The sequence below is a fragment of the Clinocottus analis genome, unplaced genomic scaffold (assembly GCF_023055335.1).
Source record: "Clinocottus analis isolate CAN_PGR_092001 unplaced genomic scaffold, fCliAna1.0.p SCAF_13, whole genome shotgun sequence".
NCBI classification, from domain to species: Eukaryota; Metazoa; Chordata; class Actinopteri; order Perciformes; family Cottidae; genus Clinocottus; species Clinocottus analis.
This window is the reverse complement of record NW_027175854.1, coordinates 2,657,685-2,678,431: the sequence shown is the minus strand read 5'-3', so window position 1 is coordinate 2,678,431 and position 20,747 is coordinate 2,657,685. Positions and strand designations below refer to the sequence as shown.

General features: G+C 40.8%; 1 protein-coding gene across 1 annotated transcript; it reads right to left on the bottom strand.

Annotated features, from left to right (window-relative positions):
• Positions 1-5,056: 5,056 nt before the first annotated feature.
• tbx5a (T-box transcription factor 5a) lies at positions 5,057-20,587 on the bottom strand. The gene is made up of 8 exons (XM_068574502.1): positions 20,444-20,587; positions 19,594-19,688; positions 18,167-18,286; positions 17,180-17,327; positions 11,100-11,252; positions 7,912-8,003; positions 6,251-6,483; positions 5,057-5,649 (listed from the first exon to the last, which is right to left on the bottom strand). Exons 1-8 carry the CDS (start codon positions 20,585-20,587, stop codon positions 5,057-5,059), a joined length of 1,578 nt encoding a protein of 525 aa, XP_068430603.1.
• Between the last annotated feature and the right edge of the window lie 160 nt (positions 20,588-20,747).

The following is a 20,747-nucleotide window of genomic DNA, read 5'->3' as shown; positions in this document are numbered from 1 at the left end:
CATTGACATCTTAGCTTGTTGTCCAACAATTTAAAAACAAGTTTCTAATGAAAGAGTTTGACTTTTCAAACAGATGTTTGCGACTCCTGCATGAGATGGATTTGATTCTCTGAAAACCCTCTTTGTGCAAGCCGCTCATCCATCTGTGGTGATCTGTGTTTCAGTACATCTTAATAAAGTAATCCCCTCCCTCGTTTTTCTACTCTTTGGAATGCTCTTGTTCTTGCGCTCTTCTCCTTTGTCATCCGGGGCACCCAGACTATGATTTGTTTAGGTTTCAGATTTAAGGTTGACTGAGGCCATGACTCATCATTACTCAGAAATGACTTGTTTTAATTTTCTCTCTGCTGAAGTAACAAAAAGATTGAATTAGGTTTACTGAAAGATACTTAATGTAGTTGAAAGGAATTCAATGCTGTTCCAACGAGCTTGTACTTACTTAAGCTTCAAAATAATATAATAAACAGTTCTCCAAATATTGTTCCTACTTTTCCTCATATTCAATCAACTAGTGGATAAAAGCATTGTCTCTTTTATCCTATCAGCATAGGTATGTCAAAGATATACACTCATAATCCAAATAAACTAGCAATGTCTCAGTGTGAAGTTTCATTCATCATCCAGGCTTTCCATTCATTAGACATTCATTTGTTTTCCTTCTGACATATCACCAGACTTTCAACCACTGACCATGATAACTGAAGCAGTGGCCAAAGGTTCCAGCTCCCCGCTTTGAAAAGCTGACCCGTTCTTTAAATGTTTAAAGAGCCTATTGCATCATCGGTCCTCGCCCACACATGCATGTTTGGGTGAATCTGGGGGATGCATGGGGGTGGGTGTTGTGATACATCATGTGTTTAAGCAGTGGAGGGGAGGCTCAGGTTGTGCAGGGTTAATGACTGGCCCTCTCTGTGGGCTGTGCCGGCTCTCGGAGAGAGGATAAGACTGGCGGTGTTGGGGCATCTGGAGCGCAGGGGTCACATCACTCACATCAAAGGAGGCTGGGAGTCTAGGTCACTGTGTTTGGCCATTGGGTGGTGGGGAGAGTTGAGGGGTAGTTGGAAGGATTGGGAACAGGATCATAGGGAGTAAAAGAGATGAAGAGGTAGAAGGATGGGTAGAGACAGTGTAAGATAAATAGGAGAGAAACCAAGAGACTGCGAGGGTCAAGGGGTGGGGGTGCAGGGTTTGTCCCTTTCTATGTGACCTGCTTTTATGATCTGTTTTAAGTCTTTCAGACAATGAAAATTGGAATTGACAGAAACAATACTCTGAAACATTACGTGCAGTTTTGATTTATGATGATGTACATAATAGTATTGTTAAGGCCTGGTCAACTTTGTGGTAAAATTGCAATAGAATTTCTAGATTTGCTCACTAGGGGGAATTCAATCTTTGCAAAAGTTTCGCAACAATGAGACTATTATGAGACCCGAGTTGTTCGTACATACTTTTCAAATGACTTTTTGTCCCGTTCGCTCACTTGTAGCTCTCAGAGCTTTCTTTCCCCGCTTCAATAATACTCTTCATTGAATGAAACGGTGTATGATACCATGAAAAAATAGAACAGGGGGCAGATAATAGAAGCTTCTCCTTCTTCACTTTTTGTAAATGCACATCAAAATAACACAAGCAGCTGGAGAGGAGGGCTCCAGCTTGGCTTCAGGGACACTGATAGAGGTAAATGGCAATTAAGAATTTGATAATGTGTTACATTTCTAACTTTGTAGGCTGCAGTTGCTAGTCCACCATAGTGGCCCCTGCTGTTTTATGCGTACAGCACTATCAACGCTAATTTCCTGTCCTGCTCGGTTTTTGCCACATGCCACAAGTAGAGTTCGGCTGGCAAAATCTGGTGCGGCCGCACCTTCAGGCAGAAATCTGCTGCTCTTTGTGGGTTGACTATTTTAGCTTGTTGCCCTTGTGGCCACTGGAGGTGTTCAGTAAATGTATGAAGAAAAACAATCTTCATTCAGAGTCTTTAAACTAAACTCCCGCTACTGAATTGTCACTGACCTAATCAGTAGCTTTCAGCAGAAGTGTTCCCCTCACTGGTGGCTGAGACCGCCCTTGTCCACTCAGCCGTGATACACAGTATGTTACTTCCTTGTTAAAAGCTTATTAAAAGACCACGAAAGCCACAGCCATGATGTGATAACTGTCACAAATAGTTGGCTACAGAGCTATTAACCTTATAAACAGAGCTTGTATAGGCCTAGTTTTTAGAATGAAAAAGCTTGAACTAGCAACCGACTTCATCCAGACACCAGACATGTGCTTTTATCTACAGCGTTGAGGGATGAGTAATGAAATGTAATTATTTGCCACCAAGTACTGCATGTATCTGACACGCTAACTCGAGTCATGCCCGGTCCCATGCAGGCAACTAATGTTTGCTTTACAGACGCAACTTACAGTACAGTTTAATCCCACTCCAGGTGTTTTTAGACATTCTGAGTAGACCTCTGCTTCGGTTGTGAGATCCAGATAAGATCAGAATAACAATGATAAAGATACGCTTTGTCCCGCCCTGACAGGTGTCAGTCAATCTCAGCAGTAAAATCCAACATAGGAGGGGAGGTAAAGTCAGCCAAAGTACTTAAATTCCCTTGTGGGGTTTACCTTCAGATGTCACAAGTAATCCGGAAAAATAGGAAAACAAATTTAGCACAAACAGACAAAAGAATGCCATTTAATTTTTTTTTAAATTTATTGCAGGTATTCTGTTATGTACATGTGTATTTACAAAGTAATCCATGTGTTTCAATCTTATTTTGATACTTTTTGACAGCTGTATAGTAATCTCTTGATTTCTATATAAGTAAGATAAGAAAATCCTATAAACAATTATAAAAAAACAGGCTATAAAAAAGAAATGGGACCATCTATCTTTGACACATGCAGGAGCGAGCTAATTGACATAGTTGAAACATAAAAGTTGCCTTCATCCAAATGTAAAACATACTTCTAACATACACTCATTTGTCAGGTGAAACTCTATCGAGTAAAACTTGTTTGCATTTTAAAATTTGCAATCTGTGTGGTACATGTTGAAGTGCCATTTTGGGGATTAATACAAAATATTTGAGCGCATACACGTTCACTGAGGAAAGCATGAGACTGCATGAAACACACAACTAGCTTATACAAAAAGATAGGAAATCTCTTTCAAACATTGCAGGGTTGTTACCGTGTGTCAAGAAAAGAGGGCAAACATATTTCCTGTGTTTTTAAAGCAAAAAACCTCTGAAATTATAATGAATACTACACTGCTGTTTGGCACAACTAGTTCCACAATGGAGAGTCTGTTACATCATACAATGCTTTCAAGCATCCATTACTGTATACTTGCCAACCAATTTACCGTGTGTCAGTCTCTGAACAGACTTCTAACATCACAAGGCGGGATGGGGCCAGAATGGGCCGCAGCGTGAACATTTCAAACACTTTATGGCTCTTTTATTAAACCCGTTTTCAGACCAGATTTTCTTGAAAAGCTTAAAATATTGGCGGGGTGTCAACTGGAACAGTTACACTTTATATGATTGCCTTCTCTTATGATTCGTAAAGCGTAATTAAGCTTTTTTTTTTTGGAGAATTGGAACAAAAAAATAGAATAGCAGTTCTCTAATTTTGCACGTTGGTTTTTTTTTTGCTGGCACGCTGTCAATCATAAGCCCTCTGCACTGCATTGTGGATTATAACTAATGTCAGTTGTTGCTCCATTCTTCCTGTACTGTACTACGATTTGTAACAAAAGCTGTTTTCAATACTCTCCTGTGAAACCAATTTTTGGCCAATTCAAAGCAGAAGAACACCACGAGGCAACAACCGCACAGCCCTGGCATATGATCACCTTTATGAAGTAGCAACGGGCAACCCATTGCCCAACTACACACAGTAGACACAGAGAAAACCTTTACATTCATTTAGTTTTCTACTACTCGTCCATACCAGACCATCAAGACAATATATTCTGTATTGTATTATATATTTAGTTGTTGCTTGTTGGAAATCTGTATATATCAATCTCAAATCAACCAAAACTCTGTCAATGGGTGTCATTGTATTAATATCCCAAACTTTCTGAGCTGGTCAAGTAACTCGTATCAGGTCTTCGGGGTTTGAGTGGATTACGTTTTAATGCATTGCATCCTGCAAACTGATTGAATGTTGGATGTGATGACAAAAACAGGGAAAATAATGGTTGTTCTTTAGTGTCACCGTAATGTCCTCGGCTACATTGTTGTACTTTATTTAGCTCATCACTGCTTTGTTGTAACACTGTTGCCAGCTTGAACTCTGAGAAAGGGTGTCTGCTCAAAATGTCTGTGCATGAATAAACTATTCGATTGAAGTGCTGTGCTACTTGTGATCTTTGCTGGCATGTTTCTCATACTGTCATTAAGATTCTTGACATTAATGTAAACGTACCCAGCTTCAGGACCGATTTTAGAGCAAGCAAATTCACCCACGAGCCACAAAAGCTCCCATCTGCTTATTCATTCTTAAGTTAGTGAAATTTGACTATAAAGTAAGTTAACTACAAACAAAAAGAAAAGGAAATGAGAACTCTGGATAATGTGACAGAAGACAAACTTTTTTTTCTTCTTTTTTTTTTTTTTTACACAAACTCTGCACATGAATACAAAATAAGAGTTTTGTACTTTGACATCCAAAAAAACCATCACCACGCAGGAACAGCATGAACTTGGGGATCGCTGGCGAAGCAACTGAAGTGTTCTTGTGTTCTTCGGTTCAGTGTCTGAATTTCCACCGTTCACCGTCTCTGCACTTCTTCTGCTCTGGTCCGGCTCCTCGTTGTTCACGTTTGTGTCATTTGCTTATAAGTGCAGATGCTGTCACAAGTTAAGTGATAAGATGCTTGCTTTCCTAACTTAACAAAATCTTACCAATATCCACTACTGTCATTAAGATGATCAGCAGCACATCCTCTAAAAATATAAATATAAATTCATCTAAACCCTGCCTTGTTTTGGTCCTTTTTTTGATTTTGATTTTAATATTTGTATCTATTGAGTGTGAAAAAAAGGCTTTAGCTGTTCTCGTTCCACTCTGGCATGATGCTGACGCTATGTACTGTGTGGTACTGGTGTGGCGACAGTGTACGTGGTATGCCGTGTGTATAGAGGTACTCGTTTCCCTGTAGGCCGGCTGCCGGCGACTGGATCCCAGCTCCAGGACTGCACTGGCGGCCCAGAGTCTGGTGGGTCATGGAGCTTTGGTACATGGCGGCGTGGTGGCCATCGGCCAGCTGCGGAGAGGCGTGGCCTCCGACCCCGCCCAGTCTGGACACCAGGGACCCTGAAGTGAAGTGAGCGGAGAAGTGCTGGTAGGGCAGCCGGTCCATCGGCTGCATGGTGGTGACGGAGCAACTCCCGTAGGGTGAAACGCTGGCCCAAGTGTTGCAGCTGATGTCCTCCAAGCTAGGAACCGGCTCGGCTCCCTGCGAGGCGCTGGCGTACATGCACGCCTGCCGCTGGCTGGATTCGCTGCGGTAGGGCCCGCCGGCCAGGCCGAGGCTCTGGGCGTAGCCGACAGGACGGTAGTAATGGTCCTCCTCACTGGACGAGCTCTCCAGATAAGCTTTCTTATAGCTCTGCTCACCTGAGTGACCGTCCTCCTCCACTACAGGCAGAATTACAGAGTTACAGAACAGTGTTACCCAAGTGTTGTCTTTAAGTCGTATAAAGTACACGATTCTGCAGTCACTCCATGTCACTATCATGTCACAAATCTTTATGGAATGATGAAGTATTGTCTTCAATTACATTTTCAAACGAAATATCCACAATTTTGCTCGTAATTTAATGCTAAACAAAAAACAAATATAAACAAAATAACAGGCAAATAAATATATATAATACACATTTGCTTTGTAAATAGACACCGGATGTTTGAGTATAGATCTTTTTGTATGACTGTTGTCCCTTTTAAACCAAAACTTGTGGTTCAGGGGCCGCATATGAAAAAGTATCACTTTTGGTAAAATATATTAAAAAATGTTGTTTGTTTTGATTAATGTGCTGCTCCTGAAGAAATACACAGTTACACTTTTTGCGTAATTACGTAAAAAATCTGTGTGACAGTGGCCTTAAATTGTGTTCACACAGCTCCGATCCAAAATCTGTGACCTTTCCTCATCAATGTTACCGGTTTATGGCATGAGCGTATTAAAAAGGTAACTAATGCTGCAATAAAACTAGAACCTCCCACATCTGTCTCCTACCTTTCCTCTTGATGCAGTGGTACTCCTGGCCGTGCTCATGTGGCACGGGGTAGGAGCCCGACTGAGGCAGCAAGTCCTGTGAGGTGCTCGTGACCCCGTTCTCACACTGGGAGTACTGGGAGCTCAGTGCGCTCGGGGTGGCGATGCCCTGGACCTCCCCGCTGAACGGGCTGTGACTGGAGCCCACTCTCTGGCGCACTGTACTGCGAGGCACTACCGGATACTCCTTGGTACTGTGTGCAAACACACACACACACACACACACACAACCGCACAAATACATTTGTTAGTAATTATCTGTTGGCTCTCTGAAACATTGTTGTGAACCAACAATATCAAGAGTTTATTTCTATGCAGTTCGCTGCATCGTGTTTGAAAAAAACAATCATCAATCAGTGGATCACACCCACTTAGGACACACACACAGAGGGAAACACGTCCCAGTGAAAACGCCAGCATGTATTTCACTCCTATTAATCCACAGGATCCGTCAATTGATCATTTTTGCTGCTTTGGGTTCTTTGATTTCAGGGATCTGCTCAGTTGAAACAGTGACCTGGTTTTGCAATAAGCTCTCCCTTCAACAGTGTAACCAAGAGCAGACGTGTGTAGCTTACTGTACTCGGCGGGATTGGACAATGGCATGCGAGATTGATAGGGTGGTTTGGACTCTCACCATGCTCTATATATTTGCAGGTTTTGATAGGTGAAATGCATCGTATTAGATTGTGGCATGAGCCTACTTAAAGTAACTTAACGTGTGTCTGACACAATCAAGCAAGTTATTTTTTTTTTTAAAGCACTTGAAAGTACAGAAATCTCTTCCTGGATTCCCAGGGATTTTTCTCCACAGCATAGACCATGACATTAATCTGAAATGTTTGAAGACCTTGATTCTGGGGCTCAGAATAAAGGTTGTGGGAAGGGGGCTGGATTTTAGCACCTTGTGGAAAGCCAAACAGCTTTTCCAGTATTTTTTTTCTCCCCAATGATTTGGGATTTCTACATTTGAATCCACACATTTGTATCGGCTGCCCAAAAGGAGAAAGAGAGTGTGTGTGTGTGTGTGTGTGTGTGTGTGCGTGGGGGGGGGGGGGGGGTTCAAAACCAGATATTCTCCTTTGAAAATGTGTTTTCCACGCAGTACGGACGCATGCTCCATCCCTCATCTGGACTGAATCACATCGAGAGAGCGATGTGGTCGTGTATTGCCTTGGCTGCAGGACCAAGCCATACAACCAATTCAACACACACACACACACACACACACACACACACACGCAGCAGCAGCAGCAGTTGGAACATCCTGGTAAAAAGAGTTGTCTGGAAGGGAGATGTTGCAGTTGTGTTTCAGAGGTTCTGCCAGATCAGCCATAAAAGTCTTCAGCATGAAACTGGCCGAGGATCAAGAACTACACTTACGTCACCGAAAATAACACTCACTGAAAATAACACTCATAACTGGCTTGCATTTGGGTGATTGAAGGATTACTGTAAAGTTGGGCTTGTTAAGCGACAGTGTGACCAGGATGTCAGTAATCCTTGAAACATGTATCTCATTAGGAATTATTTTATTTTTTTTGTGTGTTTCCATGTATCAGAGTCCAGGATTAATTAAATAAATAGATTATACATAACACACTTTATCACTTCTTAGTTACCTTTGCATTCTGGACATCCGGTGTAACTCCATGTCATCGCTTCCACGAAAGCCTTTTGCAAACGGATTGTTCTCAATCTTCAGCTGGGTTATCTAAAAAAAAAAAAAAAAGCATTGACACTTTGTTCTATTACATAGTTGTGGACAATGGAAGAGTCATGTGTTGTGTTTGTGTCACTTACAAGATCTTAAAGTGTGGTTGGCCAAAATAAAAACAAAGCCATCAAAAATCTAAAATTAGGAGCTATTTGAATCAATAAAATGCAACATTTCAGGATCCGATGCTGGAGGCTCATATGATGACAGTATTATGTGATTTTGGAGAGCTGAGTTTTGAAGTGTTCTTGGATGAATCTAACTGCTATATATCACATTTCTAGAAACCCAAGATGCTTTTAGGGATCCTAAACTAAACAATTGAATAAATCATTCATCAATAAGACATATTTGCATTGCATAATTTATAACCTTACACAGTAACTGCCTCCGGTTTAACAGATAGTTGGCGCATGCTTGAAAGATGCAAATACTGTGATTTATCATACAACTTGTTTTTGTATAAATGTCTTTGAAAAATATCAAATGTGCAGAGAAACCACCCAAAATAGCGAGTTAATCCCAAAGAGGTTAAACACAATCCAGGGATATCCTTCTCGTGAGCAGTGTTTTCTGGCAGGTAATTAGTTGGCAGGGTGTGTGTGTGTGTGTGTGTGTGTGTGTGTGTGTGTGTGTGTGTGTGTGTGTGTGTGTGTGTGTGTGTGTGTGCGCTTCCAGCTCTCTGACAAGACTGGAGGTTTGTCTGCACGCTGGCTGACACTCTCACCAAACCCTGTAAAATCTGTTGTGTGACACTCTGCAAGCTTCTTGTTAATGCATGCAGCCTGGTAGAGCATTTACATTCGTTTCATCTTTTTTTGAAAGTTAGAAATTAAAAAAAACAAAAAAAGTTCAGAGTCCTGTTGCACTCTTTTTACCCTCAGTGGGCGTTCCGAGGAGAAAATACAGCTAGACAAATAATTACTCCTTCCAAAGTGATAGCCAGAGTTCAGTTTACAGAAAAAAGAAAATAATGTAGGTTGCAAGACACATGTGCCTTCTCCTGCCTGGACTCCGAGCAGGGAGAGAAGAATATGATATACTGTCCAAAATAATGTGGGAGGACTCGAGACAATCGGGCACAATTCATTCAGAGCTTCAAAAAAAACAAAAAAAAACAGTTTTACTGACTGTGTCCAAAGATGCTCATTAAAATAATGGAGGCCTATAAACATATTCCCAGATGCTTTTGGCTATTTTAGCCTATATAGAAGAACTTTTAAGTACTTGAAATAAAATAGAATACACACAACTTAAATATATGGAGTTACTGGCCTTTTGATTCCATAGAAAACATAGTATTTCAGAAAACGCAGTTTGGAAAAATGTTTTAATTACAGCAGTGACAGGAAATACTTGACACAAGAGACGTTGGCCGTTTTCATTAGCTGAGAGTCTAACAGGTGAATTGGACACAGGCCTGCAGCACATATTGCTTTGGCAGATGTGAGACTGTTTGATTAGACAGTTGTGGCAAAGTGCCTGCAAATCAGAAATGCTTGTTTTTCCGCTGGTCTGGAAAGCCCCAATAATTAGCTCGGGGTTACGATCTCAGCCCCCCCCAATAACAGGTCTGAAAATAATGAATGGTTTCTCCAGCGTGTCATTCATTTGCGCTTCCTGTTCCCAGAAGCGCGGAGACGTCCGATTGGCTGCGCGCAGCTTTCGCCCCTCACTCCCATATTCCCCAAACTAAGAACATATAGGACGACATGGCTAAATGATGTTAAACAGACGCTGTTTACACATATCTGTGTTCCCAGGAGTTACCCTGCAAGAAATGTCTGCAGGGTAAATATTGAGTTTTTATTTCTGCTTCTTTCCCGCAAGTCTGAACGACTCATTGAGGCGGCCTGGCCTCAAGAAATCGTACTCTAATTCAACGTTATTAAAAGTATTTCATAAGTGGATGTGTGAAGAGGAAATATCCCCAAATGATCAGCTTTCACATGCAGTCTTGGTAATAACAGCGTTACAATTTTAATTTACTCTTTATTAACGTTTTTGCACCGTCAACTCACTGAGAGAACATATATATATATATATATATATATATATATATATATATATATATATATATATATATATATATATATATATATATATATATATATATATAGACGTAGATGTAGACGTTGAAACAGTGTGTTCATTATATTCAAAATTATAATATTATTTTAAATAATTTTCAAACCAACAAATCCGTTTTTTGTCAACTTTGTGTTGACCAACTGTAACACGCAAATTATATATATATATATATATATATATATATATATATATATATATATATATATATATATATAGCTATTGACGCAAAGATAATATAGAACAAATTAATACCCGCTGACTCAAAGCAAACATATACAATATTAATTGCCACAAACTATTTTAAACTCTTCCTAAAGAGGTTTGCAATTAATTGCAATTATAACAAATAATTCATCATGGATCACAAATAACGAGCTAAATGCATTTGTATTAATTCATTGTATTACTATACTATGTTAATATTAATATCATTATGATGCGTCGCTGCCGTTTCTTTGTTCCTGAGCTTTCTCCTGTTTATCTGCCTCTTGAGGTCAGACGTCGTCTCGTCGGGTATCTGAAGTTTCCTCTCGTCTGTCACTGACTCGGTGTGATAGCAGAGACTCAGCGGACACAGACATCTTACTTTAACTTTCTTTTCCTCTGCAGCACTCAGCAGATCCAGATGCGTCAAAACTCCGCAAAAATGTGCAAAACTGAATTGAACTCTTGCATGTGTGAAATAAATAATAACACAAATAATATTATTCATACTACTGATAACAATGACGATGATGATCACGATACTAATAATATTTGCATTATTATAAGTCGCAGTAGTTTGCATTGGAAAGGACTTTACATAGGTCAGTTCAGTTCGGCCCATATTTTTTAATAAACAATATATTGTTCTGTTCGTATTTGCTTATTTTCCATGTTTAAAACATCGTTACAGTTAAATCCCCTCATGAAACACACCGTGGATTTAAAGTTGCTATCATCCGTCCCAGACTGCAATGCGGGCACCAAACTGAAGCCAGCAGTCTGCCCGTGAGGACTCACCTTGTGGTTCTGGTAGGACGTCACGGCGATGAAGGCCGTCTCGGGGAAGACGTGCGTGCAGAAGGCCGTGTTTTTGGAGCCAAAGCCGTTGTTTTCATCCGCCTTCACGATGTGGATCCTCGGCTGATACTTGTGCATCGAATTCAGGATGATCTAGGAAAAAAGGAAAGAAAGAGCGGAGCCCAGCGTTAGATTATTGATTACGTGTCATCACAGCGAGACGCCCTTTCTAAAAATAAACCTCACAGAAAAGACAGAAAAAGAGACAGAGTCTAACATTAGACTTTCTTGTGGCGACGTTTCAGAGCAGTTTCCTCTTACATCCTCTTTTTTTTTTATTCTGCATGCATCCAAACTTTATTTTTGTTACTTCTTGAGGTGAAGGTTTTTTTTTCTGCTCGTGTTCCCTCTTTTTCTACATTTGATACAAAGTCAGGGTAAGAATTATAACCGTGTTGCAACATTTCAGGGCTCAGTTTCACCACAGTATCATTATAACATGTCCCAAAATGAAATGCAAACATAGCATGAACAGATATGGGTGAGTTTAATAGCAAAAGGGAGTCATTCAATGCAGAAAAGTGCGAACGTTTATTGGCATAATTTGTGCATGAATTGAGACATTAGAGGGAAAAAAACAAGAACAGCTTGACAGTCCGTCAAGGCAACACACTTTATCAATCTCACAGAGGCCCAATGGATTACATTAGGATGAAGTTCCTTATTTAAAAACTGCATAACTTAGTTTTTTGGGACAAATTACTTGTTTGACTGAAACATCAAACGTTTGTAATGCAAGTTGTAATATTTTCATAAATGTGTCAAACTAAACTGGGCCGTGTGCACTCTAATTTTGTTTTTTTAGATGCACACTTTTCTTCTGCCAAGTATCCCATGCGGCCACAACTCCAACAAAAAGTTCTAACTCCAAATCAAGACTATGTCTATGGATAAAATCCACCATATTACAATTTGTACAGTATACTGTCAGTAGATGATCAGTTCAGAAGAGTTAGAGACAGTGATGTCTGCTCTCTGGTTGCCCTTTGACCTGACTAACCTAGTTTATGCTAAGTGATGACTACTACCCGTGGCTCGCTTGGCGACATTAAGACGCGGTCCGCACAGCTGAACTTGAGCCTTGAACTTCTCTTTTGAGGCCCTCTCATCCGTGGGTCTTAAGTCTAATTGTTTTGACAGACCAGGGAGTCATGGTCTTCAGCCTCAAGGAAATCTAATGGCTTTTATTTTCATCAGATCCACTTTACAATTTGAGATCATAAAAAAAGGCCCTTTTTTTCCTTCCCCACCTCTTAACTCCCCCTCCTCCTCCACCTTTCTGTCCCATAGGCATTCCTCCTATCTGTTATCTTAAAGGTTGTTTTTGTACCTGCCTTTCACTGCCAACAAGAGGAGACAAGGCATCGCCCTGGTCTCCAGTACCTGTGGGGGCATCCTATAGCATTAAACAGACATAAGCCCCAAGTCCTTTCTCAGAGCCAAGTGAACCATAAAAAACATATAGACGTCATCCATTATCAATTTCCAGCTGAACCTGATCTTATTTCATGGTGCAATAGGTTTTTGTAATGGGCAGAAACTGCCCGCAATGCACCTTGTAGAAGCACACTGGTTTTAATGGAAGTTACTGACCCTTTGCAGACAACATCAGCTGATTGTAGCACTCTGGTTGGATAAGCAGGCTGTTGAACAGTGGACAGATGACTTGCAGATGGAAACTCAGCGTTTGCAAATTTTACAATCTACCATAAATACAACTATTTGCAGCAAAGGGGTTTTAGGGCCGCCTGCTCTGCTCTGAGGTGAGAATAGTTTTACCAGAACTGAGTCTCAGGCTGAGAGACAGGAAATCTCCCTGCTGTATTTGTAGCCCTGCTTTGGTTTCCATATTGAAGTGAGGGATTGTATTGATTCCTGCATTGTGAAGCCCTGGCACTGTGCAAATGAAAACATTACACGTCCAGCTATCAAGCCGCACTATTGGATTTGTAAATGAGGCCATAACATTCAGTGAAAAGAGTTTTTCCCAACGAGGAAAAGTAGGTTAAACAAAACATGTTCCCATGCATGCATTCATTAAGCGCTTACTTGAGGTCTGCAGAGATGAGTCCGAGATTAGACCAAACCACAACAATCAATGCAAACATGCCATTCACCACACGGCTGGGTTTTTGGAGCTAAACTGTCTGCCAGTGAGACACACCAGAAAGTTGCATGGAAATATCTCAATGCACATTTAACCCCGGGACATTGCGTGGTCCACTGAATGTGGGTTCCCAAAGTCCAGTATGTGTGTTAGTAGGGAGGGGGGGGGTGGTCGGGGGGGTAGCAGAGGACCACCCACTGGGACCTCAGCGCACGCCCGTCTCCTGGGCCCAGCCGCTGCCCTGCCTGAGTCCCCGTATCTCTGTCCCTCCCCCCTCCCCCGCCTCTGGATGATAGTATTTAATGATCGTGAGGGATCACTTCGGGTCTCGAGCCGCTGCCCTTTGCTTTCAAGTTCCACCACATCAGAGAGTTTCCCCGAGCCTCGGGATCAGCCGGCTTTGTACACCATCATCTATTGCTCATCGCACACTGCCATTCAAATATAAACAGTGCGATCCTCACACTCCACCCTCCTGGCCAAAACATGTGTGGGAAGACAGGGAGACGAGAGCAGGAGCAAATTGAAGGGGGAGATAAATAACACTGAGGAATATTCCAGGAGTTGACAGGGAGATCAAAGCAAAAAGTGCAGCTTGGTATGAAATCTGAGACAAAAACAAATGATTTTTAGGAATTAAAATACAGAAAAATGGAAGCACTGTATGCAATGGTTTAAGACCTATACACAACATACTTAACTTAAAAATATATAAGTACTGCATTTCAAGTTTTAACTTGTTACTGTTTAAGCTAATGAACTTCTTGAATAGATGGATTATTATGTTGCAGATGGTCAAGGTGAAGCTCATTTAACTACTTTTTGCGCGGCTGAAGTTCTTAATACGCTGTAGCTGTCAAATAAATGTAGTGCATAAAAACACATTTCCTTAGGAAATGTAATGGTGTAATAAAGTGGCTTGAACCCTAAACACTCGAGTACAAATAGCTCTAAATTGTATTATTACTCTTTAAAATTGCAGTAGTGTTTTATTACCATGGATGTTACAATGGTACATTTTTCACACCATATTCAAAATGCATTTTCTTAAACTAGACTTCAATTGTCAATTAAATAAACTGTATATAGAAATGTGCCTTTAATTTATGACTTGAAGGATCAATATCTAAAATATGTAATAAAAAAGACAATTGGCAATTTGTGACACATGCCATTGAACAACTGATAACCATTGATTCACAGACTGTTCTGCCTCAACATGACAACACATACAAAGCTACAAAACACACACCCTTCTGTTCAAAACTATGATTATGTTATTCAATAATCCTTTCTTACAAAAAAGATGTGCTGTTGCCGCTGAGTTGAAAGAACTCTGTGGACAAGTTGACATTATGGAACATTTGAGTGAGAAATAAAGCGACACCATGAACTGTACAAACACGCAGGTTTCCCTTGTTTCCTATGAGACTATGAGGCTCAGTCAGCTGAGGTGCTTCTAATTACCAGACAGGAGAAAAAAAAAAGCTTCTGGCCCATCCTAAATTAGTCCTTTCTACTTCAGCGATGTTTTGCTCGTATGCCTCACTGCTAGTAATTATAAATCATCTACAAGTTATTTCAAGCAGCTGCACCAACAAGCCAGTGGAATATAGATTTCTGGCCAGCCACCAGCGTTTCATTTATGAATCCCAGGGTGCTGTCTCCCACCACGAAAGAAGGTGAGCCAGGAACCACTGCAGCCAATCAAAAATGTACTTTAACCCAAAACGCACAACACTGCTTACATTCCAACTCAGCTCCGATTTCACTTCACCAGCTGGGCTTTGGCAAGGCAGCGCCCACTTTAGGGGCCATGTGGATAGATAGTGGCCCATGTGTGTGTGTGTGTGTGTGTGTGTAGGAATACATATGCAGTCTCCTTTTAGATGAATCATCAACCTGATACCTGCAGCGATGTAACTGTCAATCTCAGGACTGGTGATTGGAATAAATTAAACATCATCACTAACATCAGACTGCACAGTGTTGCTTCTTAACATCATATTTAAGAAAAGCAACATGAATACACCGCTGCCTCTTTAGGTTTAAAACATATTCTGTTTAACAACTCTTATCAAGATTGACTGCTAATCATTTTTTAACTTGATTGCATTTCTCGTATTTTTCCACATCATTTAACCAACCTCCTAAAAACCAGAATAGCTATTGATGTTCATTTCTCAAACCTCATAAGTGTTTTTTCCCTTAAGGACTGGGCCTATTAGCAACAGAGCTAATTGTGTGACTGTTCTGTTTCTACAACAAGACATCTAAATTGGCCTCAGTGTGCCCGTCAACTGAACATTTTATGAAAACCTGACGCCAACCGGCCCATTTGTTGATTAAGTAAGTGATGTTTGTTCAAGACAGAATCTCAAAAGCCTGGGGCGAGATAGCGAGTGCAGAATAATGAGGAGTTTAAGTTAGGAAATGGGTACCATACAGTCCCTAACTGGTGGGGGTGGGGGAGGCGGAGGGTGGGTGGGGGTGCCATGCCTCTTTCCTTTTCCCTAAAAAAAATGCCAAACTGTTCCCCTTTACTTAAGATGACTGCCAGGAGGTCTATAACTTTAATGCTTGGAGGATGTGCTGTAATAGATATGCAATGAAAATTACCAAAAAGGAGTCTGGAACCAAATATGTTATCAACAAATAGTCTGAAGTGAAATGATGTTCTGCATTGGCAGCATGGGCCCAGAACCGAGATCAGAAATGTCTGTTTTCTCTCAACATCAGAGACTCAATCATTATAACAGTGAATTATTTTGAAAGGATACAATTGTATATATTTATAGTTTTTGAAATGTAATAAAACATTTGTTTTAGTTGTTCTTGCAGCTGATCTCTTGTATTGTTCTTTTAACTCAACTTAATTTAGTTTTCAATGAATAAATAAGCGCAAGAATACACTTATGGAATATATAGATAGTCAGTCTTTTTTTTGTTATTCTTTTTCCCTGACTCTTTTAGTTGTTTAGCTGTTTTTCATTTTTACTTTGCAAAGCTATAGTTTCGAAGAACTTCCACAAACAAATTCCTCTGTGGTTACATTGTGAGCAAACGTCTACCTTCTATCTTTGGCCATGTGCATCTCAAAGACAGAATTATTTTAAGGATAGAGGAGGTTTGAAAAATGAACATTTGAAAGAGCAAAAAGAGAAAAATGTACAAGAAAGGAAAAACCCCAAAATCCCCGTCAGTGACGTCATAGAGCTGCATGGTGCTGGAGGGACTTCGGTCTGTTCGATTTACACAGATCTAAACTCAGCCTTGCAGTGGAGCCTGAAAATCACTGTTTTACAAGCAAGTAGAGGGGGCCATGTATCTTTAATCACTATCAAATCATAACCTTTAAACTCCAAGGCCCACTAATTGAATTTCATTTTGTTGTACTCTGTGCAATGAAAATTACATTTAATCTACTAATGTTGTGAACATAGATTATAATTAAAATATAGGCTCAACCAAAACACCTGAACACTTTAAAACTAAAACTAAAGCGTACAACCTCCAGATAATGATCTAACATATACTATTAATATAATATAAATATTAACATTGATATATAAATTACTGGTAATAATAATAATGATTATTATAATATAAATATATTGATACTATTTGTAGTAATGATACTAAATTAATTCTTCAGAAACAGTTGCACACTGTACATGTTGTCCTATTTCAGACACTCAGCTCTTCATACAAATGCATATTAAACACGTAAAACAACAATAACTTGAAACTCATCAGTGGAAACCAGTCCTAACAATAAAGATGAGTAAACGTTTTAGTGACACTCCTTCCTGCTGAAGTGCCACTGGGCAACACAGCCCTTTGACCAGCAGCAGCAGCAGGTGATGATAGTTCACATCCCTGCGGTTAAATAGTATGCATGATAGGCACCTACGTGTCCGAACGGGTCCAGGTGGTTGTTGGTGAGCTTCAGCTTCTGGAAGGAGACGAGCTGCCTCATCCAGTGCGCCCCCGTGGCGGGAGAGTCCGGGTGGACGTAGAGCCTGCCGGGCATGGCGGGCTCTGCCTTCCCGGTCACAGACCTGAACCAAAGCAACACAGTCACACCGTCACACCTCGGACTGGCAGCACGTGCAGCCGCAACAAGCCTGCAGGCGCGGAGGCAGTGCCAGTAGTCTTCAGCGTAACATTGTAATCTGACATTATTTCACTATCAACATGTTGAAATTATGCCGGAGGATATCCAAATTGTATTTGAAATAGACTCACAAATAAAAATAAGAAAATAAAACGACCAATTAGGACGTAGTCGCTAAGCAGAAAGTTGCTTCACGTCCGCTCTCTCGCTTGCCTGAAACGCCGAGGGCACGAGGCCGTTTACCTCCTGGTCGAAACATCGCATTTATAGCCAATGACTCATTTAAGTTAAATAACCAAAATGATAAGTATGGTACTTTGGGAAGTTAGTGCTGGATGGCCAGAGGTCAAATTAAAGCTGGCACACAATGTTTTAAAACATCGTCAGATCAAGACCCGGGGCTCGGTTTGGACAGGTCATTATCGGCAGTATTGGCACGTGATTAGAAGGATCCCCTCGTTAAAAAGGCGCTGACCCAAACAAGGCATTCCTGAGAGATCGAAACAAATAACCCTGTGGATACAGCCGTGCTGCAGCGCACAGGTACAGCAAAGACACAAAGTCATTAACATTCATTCAACATTTCTCTCTGCTGACTTTTTTTTGGCAAGCATTAGAAAATACACAATTCATAATTCAAGGAAATTATTATGTTCACTTCCGATTCTCTTTCATCAGGACAGCGATATAACATTTCCTGTTGGAATAAACTCCAGAGAAGCTGCAACCACCCAACAACTACAACTCTGAAGTACATTTAAAATGAAGTTCTACTTGACATACCATTTGTTGTCGGCGAATTTGTACCGATGGTCGTCCGCAGGAACAACATCCATCAGGAGAATATATTTAGTTTTGGGGTTTAATCCTGTGACCTTCACTTTGAAGCTGGGGAACATTCGCCTGTAAAGGACAACGCACGGTTTATGTCGAGATATGGAAGGAAACTCTGCCAAACCGTGAAAAAAAGAAGGCAACATGCAGTCAGAAATAAACTGCTGTGTGCTGTGTTTTCAAGATTTCTAGAGGAAAAAAGTTGCGACATTTTCAAACATTTGGCGCAGACAGGCATTCATCACAAACTTGTGAATGAAAATGTGTTTTTCAGAATAAAGGTTATGACATTTTTTTATTATTACAATTTGCAAAGTAAATTATAATACATACAGTCAGCTCACGCGAGATGGTTTGAAAAGTCAATTAAATGGCTACATTTGGTTTTGGAGAGGTAACAGCTCCTCTCAGGGCAGGGCGTTGGGTCTGAGAGGGACCTGCCCGTTATAAAAATAAAAAAAAACCTTTTCACTGTGGGCCAGATTTCACGTTTTTTTCTGGTTAGATCCGTTTAGTAAATCATCTGGATATTTGGTAGCTGTCATATTGTAGAAAACACACATAACGTGAGTCAAAGGGAAGGGCTGGGGACGAAGGGCAGCTGCTGCGTAATATCATTTCACGCCAAAAACACGAGAGAAATGACTGACGGGAATATAATGGAGACTTTATGCAGCTCTGCGAAAACAACTCTCTTCTGCTCGACCCGGACAGCACAATGAAACGTAGCCGTGTTTCACTATAAATATTCATCATTTATAATAGCTACACCCATGTGAGCCAGCGGGCACGTTGACAGGAGCAGACACCAGCGGCCATCATACATATATGCACGTTTCCACTGGATGCTGTCTGAGGGCAACTGCGAGACACATGTACAATCCGCGGGACATGCTGTTGTCACGCACGAATGGTCTGCGTGCAATCACACGCACACAAACACAGGGACAGTGTTGCAAGAATGTGGCATTGCATTAGTTTATTTGTCTGCAATTAAAGACATCAGACTCAGCAGGAATTTATTCCGTGGACACTTTTGTCCGGTTGCGCTCTCAGTCGGATTGCTCGATATATTGCAATTCCCCAGCAGGGCCACCCAGACTAAACTGTATGGCGGTGTCGCAGAGCGCTAAAGCGTCCACCAGATGCTCGGTGTTTTCTCTGTGGTTCCTCACAGTGTATATTTCCAATCTCCCCACGCAAGAAAAATTCCAGCCATGCCGGAAGCCGGCGAAAGGAGGAGGTAAATTCCGGGCCTATATTCATACAGCAATCTAATTACGTGGGTAGAATTATCATCAAATAGTGATGCAGTCTCCCTTGTCGTGGTTTAGTGTGCCATGATAATGATACATATTTTGACATTGTTCTCTTACCGTCCAGCTTTGGTGATGATCATCTCCGTCCCCACCTCGTCAAACTTTACCCAGAGTTCCCTCTCGTGCAGGTAGACTTTAATTCCCTCCATTCCCTTCAAAATAAAGCACGTTAGTGTCCAACGTGCTCACGGCATTTCTATCACAGGCCCACTTCCATTTCACACAGATGTGTCTAACATGGTTTGAGGCCTTCTGAGTTGGTCAAATAGCATGTTTTCAAAAACATCTGTTTTCAGTTGCTTATGGCTAAATTCTTAATGTCTGTAAAATATACATTTTACAATTCAAGGAGCATGCAAAAACAACATATATAATGCAGTACTGACAATGTAACCCTTGTGTAGTAGTTTGAGATTCTTGCATGCTGTGTCTTAAAGCTGTTGGGCCTTTAGCATACACAACTAAACTACACAGTATAATAAGGCCAGAGTTATAGAGCCTGACGATTAACGCTTTCTCCTGCAGAATGAATCAGCAGAGTCTCATTTGAATCAGTAAATATTGTCTGAAAACAAAGCAAAATTGCTTTGAAATTTGTTTGATGTTTCACTCCTCAAATAAATGTTCTACAATCAGTTTCTCTGAGCAACAGTGAGGTAACGAGTATAAGTCAGACTAAATAAAAGTTGCATTTGTCGATATAAATTATCTTAGAAAAAAAACATTCCCAACAACAGACAGTCCTCTTTAACATTTCATGTATATTTCAACACCCACAACTACCCACATAATACTAGTTCCAACGGCTATGTCTCCATTATTCTAACAATGTGTTATTCCACAGTGAACGTGAGTGCAGCAGCCTGAAGCAGTGAGCTGTGAGGCCTTCAGACTGACGGACACTGACCTGCTGGATGTAAGTTGTCTGAGATGATGGGGATTTGCTTGAGGTCCCGTTCGGTTTCTCTGATTTATTATCGGACTGTAATTCCCTTGAATCCGAACCACCAGGAGAGTTTTCAAGGGCAAAAGTCTCCTCTTGGTCCGCCATGACCGGAGCTCCGAAAACTGCTGTCCCAGCTGTAAGACCCAAACAGAGCTGTCAGTGTGTGGGACTGGATCTCATCCTTAACATTGTTAAAGTGATTCAGATACGTTTATATTCACAGACAGACAAGGATAAACTTTTATATGTCTCTGTATGTGACTAT